We start from the raw sequence: 14,624 nt of genomic DNA on the forward strand, positions 1-14,624 counted from the left end.
TAGCCAAGCCCACTTCTCCTCGCCCACCACAAGTAGTATTTACTACTCCTCTGCTTTTTAACCTTTCCTCCCACCTTCGTTTTTGCTCGTCTCTTCTGCGGTGGCTGGCTCGTCGGACCTAGGTCTTATCATTATTGTGATCTGACTTGCATTCTTGCTCGTCCACACCCAACCATGTCTTCTACAACCCACTTCCCTGACCCTGACAGCTTCCAGCGTCAATCGGATGAGTTTATCACCTGGCTGGCTGGCAGACCAGGCGTCAGAATCAACCCCAAGATCCGTCTCGCGGACCTGAGATCTCAGGCTGCAGGCAGAGGTGTCGGTATGTCTCTATTCCTGCCACGAATTAATTTCGGTTGCCTTTGCGGTTCAGAAAAAATTCATGTTTTTCGTTGTGGAAGTACCCCTCTGATAGGTTTCCTCCCACCCTTCCAGTGGCCCAATCCGATATTCCAGAGGGCGAAGAACTCTTTTCAATTCCCCGCGGGCTCATTCTGACACCTCAGAATTCGAAGCTGAACGATGTGCTGTCCCAACAGTTGGAGGAGCTCGGCCCGTGGATGTCCCTGATTCTGGTGATGATCTATGAGTACCTTTCAGGAGACCAGTCCACCTGGTCCCCGTACTTTAAAGTTCTCCCCAGGAACTTTGACACCTTGATGTTCTGGTGTCCATCTGAGCTTCAGGAGCTCCAGGGTAGCTCAATCGTCGATAAGATCGGGAAGGAGGGTGCCGAGGAATCCATTCTCGAGATGATCGCCCCCGTCGTCCGTGCGAATCCTTCCCTCTTCCCTCCCATTGATAACCTCCCCTCATACGACGGAGATGCCGGTGCTCAGACTATCTTGAACCTTGCTCATGGCATGGGTTCCCTCATAATGGCCTATGCGTTCGACATCGAAAAAGCCGAGAATGACGACGAGGAGGGTGAAGATGAAAGTGGCTACATGACCGATGAGGAGGAACAGCTGTCTAAAGGCATGGTTCCTCTCGCAGATCTCCTGAACGCAGATGCGGATCGGAATAATGTAAGAATGCTCTTCGTTACTCTTTATAACCGACAAACTTTGCTGACTGACATTACTAGGCCCGTCTTTTCCAAGAGGAGGATGCTTTGGTCATGAAGGCAATCAAGCCCATTGCAGCAGGGCATGAAATTTTTAACGACTATGGAGAAATCCCCAGAGCTGATCTCCTGAGACGATACGGCTATGTCACCGACAACTACGCCCCTTTTGATGTCATCGAAGTCTCTCTGGAGCAAATTTGCCAGGCTGCGGGCCTTGGAAATGCTGATATCGAGTCTCAGCCTCCGGTATTTCACGTCTGCTCCAACTGCTTGGTTTTCATGCTAACGCCCCATCTAGCTCCAATTTCTTGAAGACCTCGAGCTCCTTGATGACGGATACGCCATTCCCAGGCCCTCGCCTGAGGATTCGCTGACGGATATTCTTCAAGATGAGCTTCTTGTGCTACTCAAAACGCTGACCCTGTCACCACAGCAATTGGAGCACCTAAAGTCAAAGGACAAGCCCCCGAAGCCTACCTTTGATCAGGCAGAAGCAGCCATTCTCCAAAAAACGATCCAGCTCAAGGCGGCGCAATACGGAACCACTCTCGCGCAAGATGAAGAACTGCTGGCACGATTGAACCAGTCCGATGCCTCCAGTCCTTTGGAGGGATCATCCCGGCGACAGAAGATGGCCATCCAGGTCCGAGTCGGTGAGAAAGAGATCCTGCAGCATCTATCCGCCATGCTCAGTGGAGGTTCTGCCATGAAACGAAACGCAGACGGCGATGATGAGTCGAGGAAAGCAAAGACTCAGAGAACATGATTCTCCATACAGGCGCTATCACGAATTAGAGCAAGAAAAGTGATTTTCGTTTTGTTATACTTGATATTAATTTTTGGTTTTCTTCGTTGCTGACCTCATAGCTTCACTATCCATACATGAGTCTATCGACTGATCGGTTTCAAAAAAGAGAAAAAAGAAAAAGGGGGTCACTATGTACACTAACTTTCGCATAATCCAGGTCATGTCATGAAAAAAAAGAATGCCCATCTGCGACATTAACTTGACTTTTTTGAATCCTTCACGGCTTTTGAAAAAGAGCAAGGGGGTGTTAAGAGGGCTGAGCGTGAAAATGAAAAGAAAAGCTCCAATGATTAAAAAGAAGAGATGAGAAAAAGATATCACAGCTCGCGCATCAAGGTGTGGGGGGGAATAAAACTACAAGTTTTGGATAGATCGGGTAAAGGTGGGAGAACAAACAGAACGCCCGCCAAATGCAAGATGAGTGGGAAGGGAAAGGGAAAAGAAAAAACGAAGAGAAAAAGCTCAGCTCAAGTCTCCGCTGTAGGGGTGGCAACGGCTCCAGGCCCAGGATTCGATCCCATTGTCTGCCCCATGTTTGGTGGTCCATTATTGGCGGCGGCTTGGTCGGCCTGCAACCGTCGCTGCGCCTGAGCCTGGGCTTGCGCTTGCGCATGTGCCTGGGCTGCTGCAGCTTGGTCGCGGGCCTTGGCCGCCATGATGGCCCGATGCTGCATGATCTGGATATCATATTGGTCTCGTTCATAGTCCGACTCGTCATCCGAATCTTCCCGGTCATATTTGAATCGGTCAGCTTTGAACGGGTCCATTTCCACTCTACAGCGCGAGGCAAGATTGCGGCGATCAATCATCATCCGACCACCACGCCCAATACGTCTCCGGAATGAGGGTATCTTGCTGGTATCCTCGTGCATCTCCATTGTACTAGGAGCTAGTTTATCTCGGAAAGATAGGGCACTGGTGGTATCTAAAGCCGTATCCATCATGTTTTCGGACGATTCCGATGATGGTGGAGTGGGCAACTGCGCGGTGATTGCCGGGCGGAAAGCAGCATCGAATGTTCTTTCGGGAGACGGTGACAGTGGTGCTCTTGTCAAGTCCACGTAACCCTCGTTCCACTTGATGTGCTTGGCGATATTTTGCTTGATATCGCGCAAGATTTCGTTTTCCTTCTCCGCCTGGACATCTTCCAGCAACTGCAGGTCTTCTGCTGTCTGGGTACCAGGCTTTTGCGGCATCCGAAGCTGAGGTGCTGCCGGTCGTTGTACCGCGGGCGCCTCTGTCGGCTTCTTCTTTGGCTACGAGTTGGGTCAGTGTCTTGTTTTGAGTATAGCGATCACAGATTGGTCTGCTTACCTTCTGGTTGATGAGGTCCTCGTCGTCATCCTTGATGTTGAGTTTCCTCTTCATCTCCTTGACTTCGGACCGCTGCAGGAACACATGCCGTTCAATCGCAAGCATCTCCTTCCTTGCTAGCTCGCGCTGCCGCACCAATGCGATCAACTGCCGAGCATCTTCCAGTTCCTTTCTGAGCCTTCTCAATTTGTCGGCACTTTGAGCATCTCTGCCGCGGGTCTTGCGAATCTGGCGGACCTCGCGCCTACGGAAGCAAACATATGGATCGGTATCATCGGTATCTTGACCAGTTTCGAACTGCGCACTGAGGTCAGCGCGAAACATTACCATGCGACGTTGGTTGGTTACGCGACTTACCTTGAGGCCCGACAATAGTGACTGGTTCTCCGTCTCCGTCCTTCTCGTCTTCCAGTGCTCATAGATATCCTTGGCGAATCGCTTTACACTGTCCTCTACGGCACTGTCCATCGCCTCCTGCATCTCCGAAAAAGACAACACTGGCGGACTATCTACAGCCGCGAATGGTTGCTTAGTTTGAGTCGTCTCTTCGAAGAAATTCATCACTTCCTCGAACTGGTCCTCGGTACATTGGGCGGAGGCATCCCGTTTCTGGTTCATGATCTTGAGGAAGACATCATCCTCTTCGGTCATGTTATACGGACAGGCGCAGCAATCCTCGACAGTCGAGGAGAAGCGAATATACGTCGCCGGCTGCGAGAAGAGAGGGGGGTAGAGCTCGTCATATCGAAGATTACTGAGAATGGTCTCTGGGGTAGGGATATGCGCCTCGTTTACTTTTCCCCGTGCAGTTGCATTTATTGCAGCTTGAAGATGGAATTCCTATCAAATTCAGCGTTAGCAGGCGCTGGTTTGGGGCCTTGATGCCCGGCTGCGAAATTTTCGCGATGGGGTGAGGTCGCGATGCGATCACGTGATGCCGTGCAGGGATAGGCTAAAATTAGATGGGGGGACAACGACTCACCGATTCCTCCGCCTTTTCAACGCCAGTCTCGATCTGTTGTAGGGTATTCTGGACCTCATCATCGATTATATCAATATCCTCTTCCCGGACTATAGGGATAGAGGCCTTGGAGGTGAGCTTTTTAGGGCGCGTCCTCCCCATTCCCCCGTACCTAGTCATGCGAACTTTCGGGCGCGAATAGGGCAATGACCATGGGCGAGGGGTCCCGAAAATAGTATCAGCGGAAAGGTCTGGTCATGCGAAAACGCGTAGATGTATTTTCGTGATGAAAACTGATGGTGGTTGGGAGATATCGACGGCAGAAATCTCGTAGCAACAGCGCTGGCGGTTGGGTTGACGTTGCAATGTCACCCAGCCGTGGCCTGTTTTGGCCCAGCGCACGGCCTCAGGGGTTCGCTTGCCTGTCTGTTTCGGGTTAGTGCGGGGCTGGCCGATATCAAATTGCCGGACCCTTGGCATGTTATGAGAGATGATAACCTTCCCCGACCGCGTCCCCATCACATGTTGCCATCATAGTTTATCTGGACGTACCATTGATTATCTTTTGCCTCCTTTTCTCCTTTCGCCTCACCACGTACAAGACCCCATCGCCACCGTGATCGCTGCCAGCTATGGAAGGTGAACCCAACAGTGCCGCTCTCCATGATGCGCGGAGACGAAGAGGCTCCGTTGGTACATCGCAGCTTTTCGACAACATTGTCTCGGCTTCCAACTGTGCGTTCCAACAGTCCATCTCCAATTCTTTTATCGGATATCCAGGTTGACCAAGTTCGGGGTAATAGTCGACAGAGATGAGGTGGACCGACTCCGCAAGCGGTTTATGAAATTAGACAAGGTCCGCAACCACGTTTGATGCAGAAAGCTGTGTGACACAAGCCACAATTACTCAACCCCTTTGCAGGACAGTTCCGGAACGATCGACCGCGAAGAATTCCTTTCCCTTCCTCAGGTTTCCTCCAACCCGTTGGCAACGAGGTACGTTTCTTGACGCAGACGCCATTAGAAGCGACCCTTCCCCTGGACAACGTACTCACATGGTGATAACTTTTAACAGAATGATCGCAATCTTCGACGAAGACGGTGGCGGCGACGTCGACTTCCAGGAATTCGTGTCTGGATTGTCAGCATTCAGCTCCAAGGGAAACAAGGAGGAGAAGTTGCGGTTCGCGTTCAAGGTGTACGACATTGACCGAGACGGGTACATTTCCAACGGAGAGCTGTTTATCGTGCTGAAGATGATGGTCGGAAACAACCTCAAGGACATCCAGCTGCAGCAGATCGTGGATAAGACTATCATGGAGGCGGATAAGGATCAAGATGGCAAGATCAGCTTCGAGGAGTTTACGGAGATGGTGGAGAACACGGACGTCAGTCTCAGCATGACACTGAGTATGTTCTGAGCGAGTCGAACGATCAGCGAAAGGATCATACTCCGCACCATTCCACCAAGTCGGATTTCCCTGTCGCCATGAGGTGTTTAGCACGACACCTCGTTCCTTATTCCTTATTCTGCTGTTTTCACTGTCGTTGTTTTTTCTTTCTTTGCTCGCTTGCCTTCTTACTTTCTTTCTGCACCTTGACATGACTATATGATCAGTGATGACACCCCTGTAGTTTAAATGATGAAATGGGTTCAATGGACCCCAAATGATACGCAGACACTACTTCTTGGTATGATTGATATACTACTTAAACATGGGTTTTCTGGAATAGGGTTGTTAGGAATGCATAGTATGAAATGGTTGCAGTAAACTATTCATTAATATAGAGGGCTATAATTACCAGGTACTCATATTTACTATTTGGCCCTGGCATAAGATGATATATATATTCCAGATCCAGAAATATACTTTTCAAAATACGATAAATTCCAAAGGTAATCGGTCTCTCAGACAATGTTATTTATGGGATTCACCAAAAAGAATGGTACCTATCTATCGATCTATACCGAGGTATACATGGGTTGGTATACTCTGTATTAGATAGCAGTACTCAACCAACAAACCACATTTACTGACCACCCAGCGGGTAGGAAATGGCACAAATCACCAATAAAGTACTATAACTAATATATTCAGGAGGAATATTTATACTTCTCATTAAATGATATAAACCGACATCTCATAAGATAGACTAAATGGCTGAATCCAACAAGGCAGGGGCAAATACATCTCCAATTCCAAATGTCCATCAACAATTCAATAGTAGGAACTTATAATTTTCATGGTATAATCAGGGTATCATTTATTTGACCCGAGGGGATTGTAGCCTCAGGATCAAAGTCTAGCTAGGGTAATATATCATACATACTTCGTCCATACAGGACAGAGTATACGGAGGATCGTACTCCATGAAATCAACAAAGGAGAAGAAAGGGAAAAATGCACATCATCCATCGCTAAGAAAAGAACAAAAGAAATAAAGCAAAAACAAAAGAAAGACAAGACAAGAAAAGAAGAGAAAACACAAATCAGAGAAAATCCCACGCACGCACCATAGCCTCGCATTGCAGACTAGATGTTCCAATCATCGTCGGGTCCCTTCTCTTGGGAGGTGATAGTTAGTACCGCTACCATAGCATGGGCATCGAGCACAGACGACGAACCCCGTCGATCGGTGGCACCGCCTCTTCGGCGTCGCCCGTGGCTCGGAACCTGGAAGTTGGGAAATTTGACCGACGAGCCATGACGAAGTTGGAATCTCTAGTGTTGGGCACTAGGAGAGGTTGTTGTTGGTGATAGTTGCGGTGATGATTTTTTTTTCGTCGAGACAGTCAGTCGAGAGTGGCTCCCCCGCATTCGTTCGCAATATTCCATCAGTTCAGTCAACACCATCAAAACAGAAGACAAAACCAGGGACATCTATATCGTGCAAAATATGTAACCAAAAATGCGCCATGCTCCAAATCCTCCTTGCACCTAGATGCGAAACAAGGGTATCTATCTACATGATCCAGGAAGCGTCTCAGACGCTGGTTAGGGATAAAACAAAATGGCAGGGACTCGGGGAGATTACGACCCTTTTTTGCTTTTTTTGCTTTTTTCCTTTTTCTTTTTTTCTTTCGTATCTCCTCAAATCCCGGGAAATACCGTCTGGGGTTCTTTGTCTCATGAGGTGGGGCGATGAGAAGGGATATTGTGAATAATGAAGAGCAAGGCGAACAAGACGAGATGCTAATCGCGTTAGCAGTCAATAGTAGCCTTTCCAGCAGCTAAATTCGGCCCTGCGCTAGGTCGGGGACAGTGCCGAGGGTGGATTGCTGCCAAAAGTACCGGCTTCCGTTTGGGCCCCAGCGACCCCAGTTTATTGGGTTGGGAAATCAGGATCGCGATGTTGCAGTGGCGGTTGCACCGCTGCTCAGGGCGTGGGCGCCCCCGTCCGGCCGGCTCTCGATCAGATCGAGGCATTGTCCTAGGACTAAGCGAAGTTAATTTCCTGGTTTTGTGCTTTGGTGGTTTATTTGTTTCACTCTGTCGGAACTTACCACATAGGATTTCCTCTTCCCAAATCCCCATCTGGTAATCCACCAGGCCGTGCTGTTCGATCTTATCGCAGAGTTGAATCAAGTCCTTGCCCATGTTCTCCATCAAATCGCTACTGAGAAGAGAAGTATTGGGAGGCCTGTGTCCGGTCTGCAGCATATCCTGAGTCAGGTCCTTTTGTCGTTGGCACAAAGCCAACCAACAAATGTTGAAGTCATTCCAGAGTTGCAGTCGATCGGAATAATTCAGCTGATCGTCACGAAGGATACCTAGCCACCATCAAACATGATTATTAGCCTCAAGTCAGAAGTCAGAAATTCCAGGAAATGAAGAAACTAGTGACAGAACTAGTAACCGATGGTGCATACGGCGCCGTCATACATCATGTATGTATGTGCTTTAGGGGGGGGGACTTTTGTGAACAAACGCTAAGGCAAAAAAACATACCGAGTTCCCGCGCATTAGTCACAAGCCACTCGGAGATTTCCAAGAGTGATCGACTAGCCTCTACCAATCGCGCGGCGCGAGTATCATCGAATATCCCTCGCAAGGCTCGTTGAAGCTGCCCATATGTCTCGCTCACATTTGTCGACTCTGAAGTTGCTGCCACTTGTTCAACTTGCTGCTGCTGCTGTGACGGTGCTGGCGGCTGTTGCTGCTCCAAGCGTCCTGTCGCCCCCACCGGGGTAAAATCGGCCATGTTTGCGGGAAAGGGCTGCGCTGCGCTTGAGCGGCCAATGGGACCGGGTTGGTTATAAGCAGCAGAAGACAGTTGCGGAGTCAAGTACGGCGAGACGACGTCGGAAACCCCGGACCCAGTTGGACCGCCGGCTGGAAAATACTGTGGAACAGCAAATTGGTTCGACAGGGCGTCAATGGCTGCAGACTGCCGTGACGGATACTGTGAAACCACCTCGTACGGGCCTTGTGCTGGTCCTTGCTGGTTGAGACTATATACCATCTCCGACTCGTACGGGGCGAATGGCTGCTGCGGTTGCCGTTGCTGTTCGCGCAACGGTTGTTGCGGCCGCGCGAAGTCTGGGGGATATGGTTGCATCTCGTCCCCCTGCAGCGAAGCACCCTGGAAGGGAGTGGTGTCTGTGTATCCATAGTCCATGTAGTTGTGGATTCGGGGCCTCCCTGCTGCTTCTTGCGACAGACCGGTAGAATCACCACCACGTGTCGACTGTTGTAGCCCTGCTCTGGGTGCTCTGGGAGCGCGACTCATGCCCAACCTCGTCGCGAAGCTGGAAAGGTCATGTTGCTTCATGCGCCGGTTGTCGCCATCCATTCCACTCAGCCGGTCCCACGAGGACTCCCGACACTCCGGATCGAAGTCAACGGACCAATTCGCGGGAGGAGAAAGCGGAGGGCTTGCGTAGGATTCCAGCTTGTCGGTTCAGAGGACAGGTTGTCTTTGTGGTCTGAATGGGATATTGATCCGAACCAATCAGTGGCGCACGCTGGTGGATCGAAGATACGAATGACGAAGAGGATACCCTCTGCGCGCAATCTGAATGGTCAGCATTGAAAGACAGGAGAAGGGGAAGATGAATGCGCAGGGGGAAATCCGATGCTTAACAACTGCGAACCTTTTAGGAAATCAGATGCGCCGGGAGAGAGAAAAGATGCAACAACGCCTATTAAAAAGAGGCGAGAAAGGAGATGTAAAAAATAAATTAAAAAAAGAAGCAGTATAAAATAAAAAAAAAAAAAATCTAGAAATTGAGACAAGTAATTTTGGCCTGAATTGCAACCCGACGACTGTTTAAGGAAGATAATCTCACTCGAAGGGGGGCAGACAGTGTGTGTGGGGAAGAGGGGAGGTGGGATAGAAGATAGAGAGAACCAGACAGTTGGGAATGAGGGAATACTTTATATTGAAGAGGAAACAGAATCCGAATGACCCAAAAGGGATGGCAAATATAATAGGTAAATCGAATAATATTTTGGGCAGATCAGATCGAATTTGGTTCGATCATCAGGCCAGGAACAATGGGGAAAGGAGATTGAAGTATCATATTTGCACCCTTTTCGCGTTTACAACCGCAGGGTTGGCGAAAAAGAAAAGAGGGCACGAAAAAAAGAGAATGAAAAAGAAAAGAGAAAAACAATTACAAAGAGGCCAATCAGAAAAAGGAACAAGAAGAAAAAAAAGAAGAGCAGGGGAAAAAAAGCGCATTTGCATTGTGCCCCTCAATTCATCTCATCTTGTGTTGATATTTTGCTTTTTTTGGGACCACACAGCTGGTGCTCACGATGGAGACACCTGAATCAATAAACGAATTGGTGGGGGGGCTAGTGTTATTTTTTTTTTTCCTGCCTGACTGTTTGATACTATCGCGAATGGTGATTTGGAGACAGACAGGCTTTGTTCGGGGATGAGAAGAAGAAGAAGAAGAAGAAGAAGAAGAAGAAGAAGAAGAAGAAGAAGAAGAAGAAGAAGAAGAGAGAGGGAGACTAGGACTGATTGACAGATGGAGATGGAGACATACTATAGAGACTAACAGGAAGCCGGGAACCCGAAGGAGTGGTCTGTGGTGTTCCCGAAAGTTAATGTATAGATTATTAGAATAAGACAGTATATAAGATAGGATATGAAGATAGTATAATAGATAGTAATATAGTAATATAGATATAATATGAAGATAGAAGAAGAAGAAGAGAAGAAAAGAGAAGAGAATAGGAGACTCGGCCGGGAAGAAGCAAACAGAGAAAAAAGAAATATAGAAGAAGTCGATTATCTATCGAATATTATATGGATACATCACTATCAAACATACTGTATATACCTAATAGTAAATAGTACAGTAGTAATAGTATTGTGGTAATATTATAAAACATGAAATATAAAAATCAAATATAAATATTATTTTATAGAAAATAAAACAATACAGATCTTCACGCAATTAAACTACCCACCCTGCTGGACCCGGAAATAATGAGGCTGTCCAACGATTGGAACTCGAATTTTGACGATCTGCATTCTCCATCCTGATGCTAATCCATCATCATCCATTCCCATGGTAAGGCGTGGGATCACCGATGAGGCGGTTTAGGCTGTTGACTATCAGTTAGACTGTTTCTTTAGCATGGGTCCCAGCGTCAGATCGATCGAGTATTTGTAACGATACATACCAGAAGTACCTACATAATAATTCAATAATTACGTACATAATTATAATAATATTATAATAATATGATAATAATAATAATAATAATAATAATAATAATAATAATAATAATAATAATACCACGTTGCCACGATCCTGGAAATGTCGCATGTAGGTTGATCTCGGGATCGTCCGGGTCCCTTCATCTGGCAATATTATCCTCGACTCTCTACCATGTTATATATATCATCACGAGGCAGATGACTATTAGACAGCTGACTATTCCTCCGACGTATACATGGGTCTATTCCAAATCCACCCATGATGACGACCTCTCGGAATCACGTCTCTCTATAACTGAACCTCACTATACAAGACATGGCGGAATCCTATCTATCTGGTTTGTCATGCCCCCAATACAAATACACACTTAGCTATATATGCACGAAATCCTGGTCGATCAGTCGGATGACATTCATTTTCCCACTCAGCTTTCCTGAGCTTTGTGTAACCGTCAGCAAACCTCATCCAATAGTCCCCTCTGTTTTGTCAAATCCGAAGAGGGGTTCCCGATTTGTGTTATTACATCAGGTGGCTGTTCAATTATATTTTAGGTATTTATCGATGGATGGTAGGCTATCCGTACAATATATTGAGATCGCTAATACACGGTTCAACACGTGATGACTTGTGGAATACAGGATATACTTCGTCGAAAATCGCAATGACAGGTGGAATAATACAAGTGGGAAATAAACAATACCATACTCCCAATCCTCTTTATCGCTTGACCCAGGTGGGCATCTTGCGCGCCTTGATGTGTCCTGGCTTCTTTCTCTCCACCCGACGGGCATCCACCGTAATGACACCGGCTGTAGAATAATTAGCTTCCGTATAGCTTCATCATCGCCTTTCAACTTACCTTGACGCAGAATTGGCTTCAGTGCCGGCTCATGCACCAGCAATGCGCGGGCCATGGCCAATGTCGTAGCTTCCGCCTGGCCTGTCACTCCTCCGCCCTGGACACTCACCCAGGCATTATACTTGTCCAACCGCGATGTACACCGCAATGCCCATGTTGCACTCTCCCGGTCATGCAGACGCGGGAAAAACTCCGACAGTGTCTTTCCATTCACCATCACCTCGCCCTCTCCTTCAACCAGGTGGACCACCGACGAAGATGTCTTTCGCTTTCCTCGTCCCCGGGCCCGACCCTGTTCATCCACCGTCGGGGGTTCTGGCTGATTTCCATACGGGTTACCGGGACGAAGGAAACTGCCCAGCGTTTTACGCACTTCCCCGGGGAGAAGTGCCGGTTCGATTCGGTTGAGTCGCTGCAGGAGCTTCACAAGGTTTCTGTATTTCTTGGTCGGGACCGGCTCGCCAACAAAGTCACGGAACTGGGTGAGCTTGAACCACGCCATTCGGGGTGCATCGGCCGGGGCCACTATCGGTAGAGAGGCATATTTGGCCAGAATTCTCTCCAGGTTCAGCAAGTGATCAATGAATTTGGGGCTGCCAGAGAAGTAGGATGGTGATGCGGGGATAACTCGGGCAGGGTTGGTTTGGAAGTTGTCAAAGTCAATCTCGGGGGCTGCCCGAGCCGGAGTAGCAGCAGCAGCAGCTTCCACCGCAGCGGTCACTTCGGCATTCTCATTGCCTTCCACCTTCCCTTCTATCTCAGTTGCATAGCCTCGAGTCTGTATCCGTTGTCGTGGAAGAAAGTGTGTAGGAATCGAAGAAAGAGGAGCTGCGGAGGACTGGAGAAAAGGCCGCACGGGAGTCGCCTGACGGACAGACTGCTGCACCGCACGAACAATGCAATTAGGCCTCTGCCAGGCCATAGCGGAATCAATTGACTGACAGGAACCTGACGGGGTGATTGAGATAAAAAAGGACGCAGATGATACGGAAGGGGGAGCACCACACCGTAGGTCTGTGGAACCGCTGCGGTGCGCTGAGATCCTGAGGTTTTTCGAGCCTCCAGGTCACGTGCGCGGCAAAGCGTTCCTCCGACGCCGGCGCCGTCTGATTGCACGAAATTTCTCTTTTAACCCCTCGATGGCCTCTCCTTTTTTTCTTTTCTCCCCTCCATCCCACTCCTCACATATCCTCAAAAATGTCGTTCGGAAAGCTCTACGGTCTTCCTGTATGTTTATCCCCAGTCTCATCCATCTCTAATGCACTGGATATCTTTCTTTTGAAAGACTATTTATTTGCTATCCTCAAAAACACATACTAATCAGCTTGTTCTATAGGAAAACGGTCGCACCATCTCTGCCCTCGTCGCTGCTAAGAGCAACGACTTGGAGTTGGAGCTGGTCAACACCGAGGCCAACTCGGCTGCTGCTTTCAACCAGTCTGCTGAGTACACCAAGCTCAGCCCCCTCGGCAAGGTTCCCGCCTTCGAGGGTGCCAATGGCTTCGCCCTCTCTGAGGCTATCGCCATTGCCGTCTACGGTACGTTCGATTTTGTTAAATGAATACGCCCCTGATTTCCTTGCCATGCCATTTTGATATGATGAGCAATTTTTATTACTAGTTATCCCTGGCAGAACTACACTGTTGATAACACAACTCTGAAACTTTTTGGCTACCCCGCTTTTGAGCAAAAAATTTTTTTTATTTTTCTCTGGGAACACCTTGCTTTTTCATGCCTACACATGTTTGATTTTGGACGTCTTCATACTGACTGATCCAAAGTGACCTCCCAGAACGAGAAGACCACCCTCTTGGGTAAGACCAAGCAGGACTATGCTTCCATCCTCCGCTGGTTGTCTTTCGCCAACTCGGAGCTCCTCCCCCGCTTCGGTGCTTGGTACCGCCCTCTGATGGGTCTCGACGGCTACAACAAGAAGAACGTCGACGAGGCCTCCAAGGCCGCCCTCAAGAACACCGCTGTTCTTGAGTCCCACCTCACTGCCAACACCTACCTGGTTGGTGAGCGTATCACCCTGGCTGATTTCTTCACTGCCTCTCTCCTCACCCGTGCCTTCGCCACCGTCTTGGACAAGACCTTCCGCTCCGAGAACCCCTCTGTCACCAGATGGTACAACACCATCGTCAACCAGCCCGCCTTCAAGGCTGTTGTCCCCAACCCTGTCTTCGCTGAGGAGTGCATCAAGTACACCCCCCCCAAGAAGGAGGAGAAGCCCAAGAAGGAGGCTGCTGCTGCCCCTGCCCCTGCCGCTGAGCCCGAGAAGCCCAAGCCCAAGCACCCTCTTGAGGCCCTTGGCAAGTCCAACTTCAACCTCGAGGAGTGGAAGCGTTTCTACTCTAACGAGAAGACTCGTGAAGTTTCTATGCCCTGGTTCTGGCAGAACTTCCCCGCCGACGAGTACACCTTGTGGCGTGTTACCTTCAAGTACAACGATGAGCTCACCCTCACTTTCATGGCCAACAACCTGATCGGTATGTGAAACCCTTGGCTCTACTAGTCATACCTTCTGAATCTTTACTGATGATTTTCCACAGGTGGTCTCCACGCTCGTCTTGAGGGTTCCCGCAAGTACCTCTTCGGTGCTCAGTCCGTCTTCGGTGCTAACAACGCCTGCTTCGTTGACGGTGCCTTCCTTGCCCGTGGCACTGAGGCTGCCCCCGCCTTCAGCGTCGCCCCCGACTGGGAGAGCTACGAGTTCACCAAGCTCGACCCCTCCAACGAGGCTGACCGCAAGTTCGTTGAGGACGTCTGGGCCTTCGACTCTGGTCTCACCCTCAAGGGCGAGAACCGCCCCTGGGTTGACGGCCACGAGTTCAAATAAGCAGGTGCATTAGATGCTAAAAAAATCACCTGTCTTCTCGTCTGGTCTTAGTCTCTAGATGAACAACTCCATTATACCCACCTGAGGACGTT

The 14,624-nt window shown here is 49.0% G+C and overlaps 6 protein-coding genes across 6 annotated transcripts; 3 read left to right on the forward strand and 3 right to left on the reverse strand.

The window, feature by feature from the left end:
* Positions 1-174: 174 nt before the first annotated feature.
* On the forward strand, positions 175-1,838 carry ASPWEDRAFT_103987 (ribosomal lysine N-methyltransferase; the record flags this gene model as incomplete). The annotated part of the gene is made up of 4 exons (XM_040827610.1): positions 175-325; positions 439-1,031; positions 1,091-1,318; positions 1,371-1,838. 4 exons carry the CDS (start codon positions 175-177, stop codon positions 1,836-1,838), a joined length of 1,440 nt encoding a protein of 479 aa, XP_040692144.1.
* A 509-nt stretch (positions 1,839-2,347) lies between these two features.
* On the reverse strand, positions 2,348-4,335 carry ASPWEDRAFT_48692 (enhancer of polycomb-like protein 1; the record flags this gene model as incomplete). The annotated part of the gene is made up of 4 exons (XM_040837145.1): positions 2,348-3,136; positions 3,195-3,491; positions 3,552-4,034; positions 4,177-4,335. 4 exons carry the CDS (start codon positions 4,333-4,335, stop codon positions 2,348-2,350), a joined length of 1,728 nt encoding a protein of 575 aa, XP_040692145.1.
* A 321-nt stretch (positions 4,336-4,656) lies between these two features.
* On the forward strand, positions 4,657-5,719 carry cnaB (calcineurin regulatory subunit B). The gene is made up of 4 exons (XM_040834373.1): positions 4,657-4,890; positions 4,959-5,011; positions 5,078-5,151; positions 5,231-5,719. The coding sequence occupies exons 1-4, from the start codon at positions 4,788-4,790 to the stop codon at positions 5,574-5,576; spliced, it is 576 nt and encodes a 191-aa protein (XP_040692146.1). The 5' UTR covers positions 4,657-4,787; the 3' UTR covers positions 5,577-5,719.
* Positions 5,720-7,239: 1,520 nt separating this feature from the next.
* ASPWEDRAFT_36103 (uncharacterized protein) lies at positions 7,240-9,326 on the reverse strand. Its single transcript, XM_040834374.1, has 3 exons — positions 8,106-9,326; positions 7,661-7,927; positions 7,240-7,593 (listed from the first exon to the last, which is right to left on the reverse strand). The coding sequence occupies exons 1-3, from the start codon at positions 8,947-8,949 to the stop codon at positions 7,496-7,498; spliced, it is 1,209 nt and encodes a 402-aa protein (XP_040692147.1). The 5' UTR covers positions 8,950-9,326; the 3' UTR covers positions 7,240-7,495.
* Positions 9,327-11,338: 2,012 nt separating this feature from the next.
* On the reverse strand, positions 11,339-12,708 carry ASPWEDRAFT_36107 (mitochondrial 37S ribosomal protein uS9m). Its single transcript, XM_040834375.1, has 2 exons — positions 11,694-12,708; positions 11,339-11,643 (listed from the first exon to the last, which is right to left on the reverse strand). The coding sequence occupies exons 1-2, from the start codon at positions 12,613-12,615 to the stop codon at positions 11,552-11,554; spliced, it is 1,014 nt and encodes a 337-aa protein (XP_040692148.1). The 5' UTR covers positions 12,616-12,708; the 3' UTR covers positions 11,339-11,551.
* Positions 12,709-12,890: 182 nt separating this feature from the next.
* Positions 12,891-14,532, forward strand: ASPWEDRAFT_168376 (putative translation elongation factor eEF-1 subunit gamma; the record flags this gene model as incomplete). The annotated part of the gene is made up of 4 exons (XM_040830292.1): positions 12,891-12,920; positions 13,030-13,231; positions 13,475-14,182; positions 14,246-14,532. The coding sequence occupies 4 exons, from the start codon at positions 12,891-12,893 to the stop codon at positions 14,530-14,532; spliced, it is 1,227 nt and encodes a 408-aa protein (XP_040692149.1).
* Between the last annotated feature and the right edge of the window lie 92 nt (positions 14,533-14,624).

This window comes from Aspergillus wentii, assembly GCF_001890725.1.
Source record: "Aspergillus wentii DTO 134E9 unplaced genomic scaffold ASPWEscaffold_2, whole genome shotgun sequence".
NCBI classification, from domain to species: Eukaryota; Fungi; Ascomycota; class Eurotiomycetes; order Eurotiales; family Aspergillaceae; genus Aspergillus; species Aspergillus wentii.

What these genes read in the sequence shown, in the direction of transcription:
- ASPWEDRAFT_36107 (XM_040834375.1), bottom strand. Translation starts at nt 12,615, where the DNA reads ATGGCCTGGCAGAGGCCTAATTGCATTGTTCGTGCGGTGCAGCAGTCT. An exon ending in GAAGCCAATTCTGCGTCAAG is followed by an intron (nt 11,644 to 11,693) that starts GTAAGTTGAAAG and finishes ATTATTCTACAG; the next exon opens with CCGGTGTCATTACGGTGGAT.
- cnaB (XM_040834373.1), top strand. Translation starts at nt 4,788, where the DNA reads ATGGAAGGTGAACCCAACAGTGCCGCTCTCCATGATGCGCGGAGACGA. An exon ending in CATTGTCTCGGCTTCCAACT is followed by an intron (nt 4,891 to 4,958) that starts GTGCGTTCCAAC and finishes TCGGGGTAATAG; the next exon opens with TCGACAGAGATGAGGTGGAC. An exon ending in GGTTTATGAAATTAGACAAG is followed by an intron (nt 5,012 to 5,077) that starts GTCCGCAACCAC and finishes ACCCCTTTGCAG; the next exon opens with GACAGTTCCGGAACGATCGA.
- ASPWEDRAFT_36103 (XM_040834374.1), bottom strand. Translation starts at nt 8,949, where the DNA reads ATGGATGGCGACAACCGGCGCATGAAGCAACATGACCTTTCCAGCTTC. An exon ending in GACTAATGCGCGGGAACTCG is followed by an intron (nt 7,928 to 8,105) that starts GTATGTTTTTTT and finishes GATGGTGGCTAG; the next exon opens with GTATCCTTCGTGACGATCAG. An exon ending in GGAAGAGGAAATCCTATGTG is followed by an intron (nt 7,594 to 7,660) that starts GTAAGTTCCGAC and finishes AACTTCGCTTAG; the next exon opens with TCCTAGGACAATGCCTCGAT.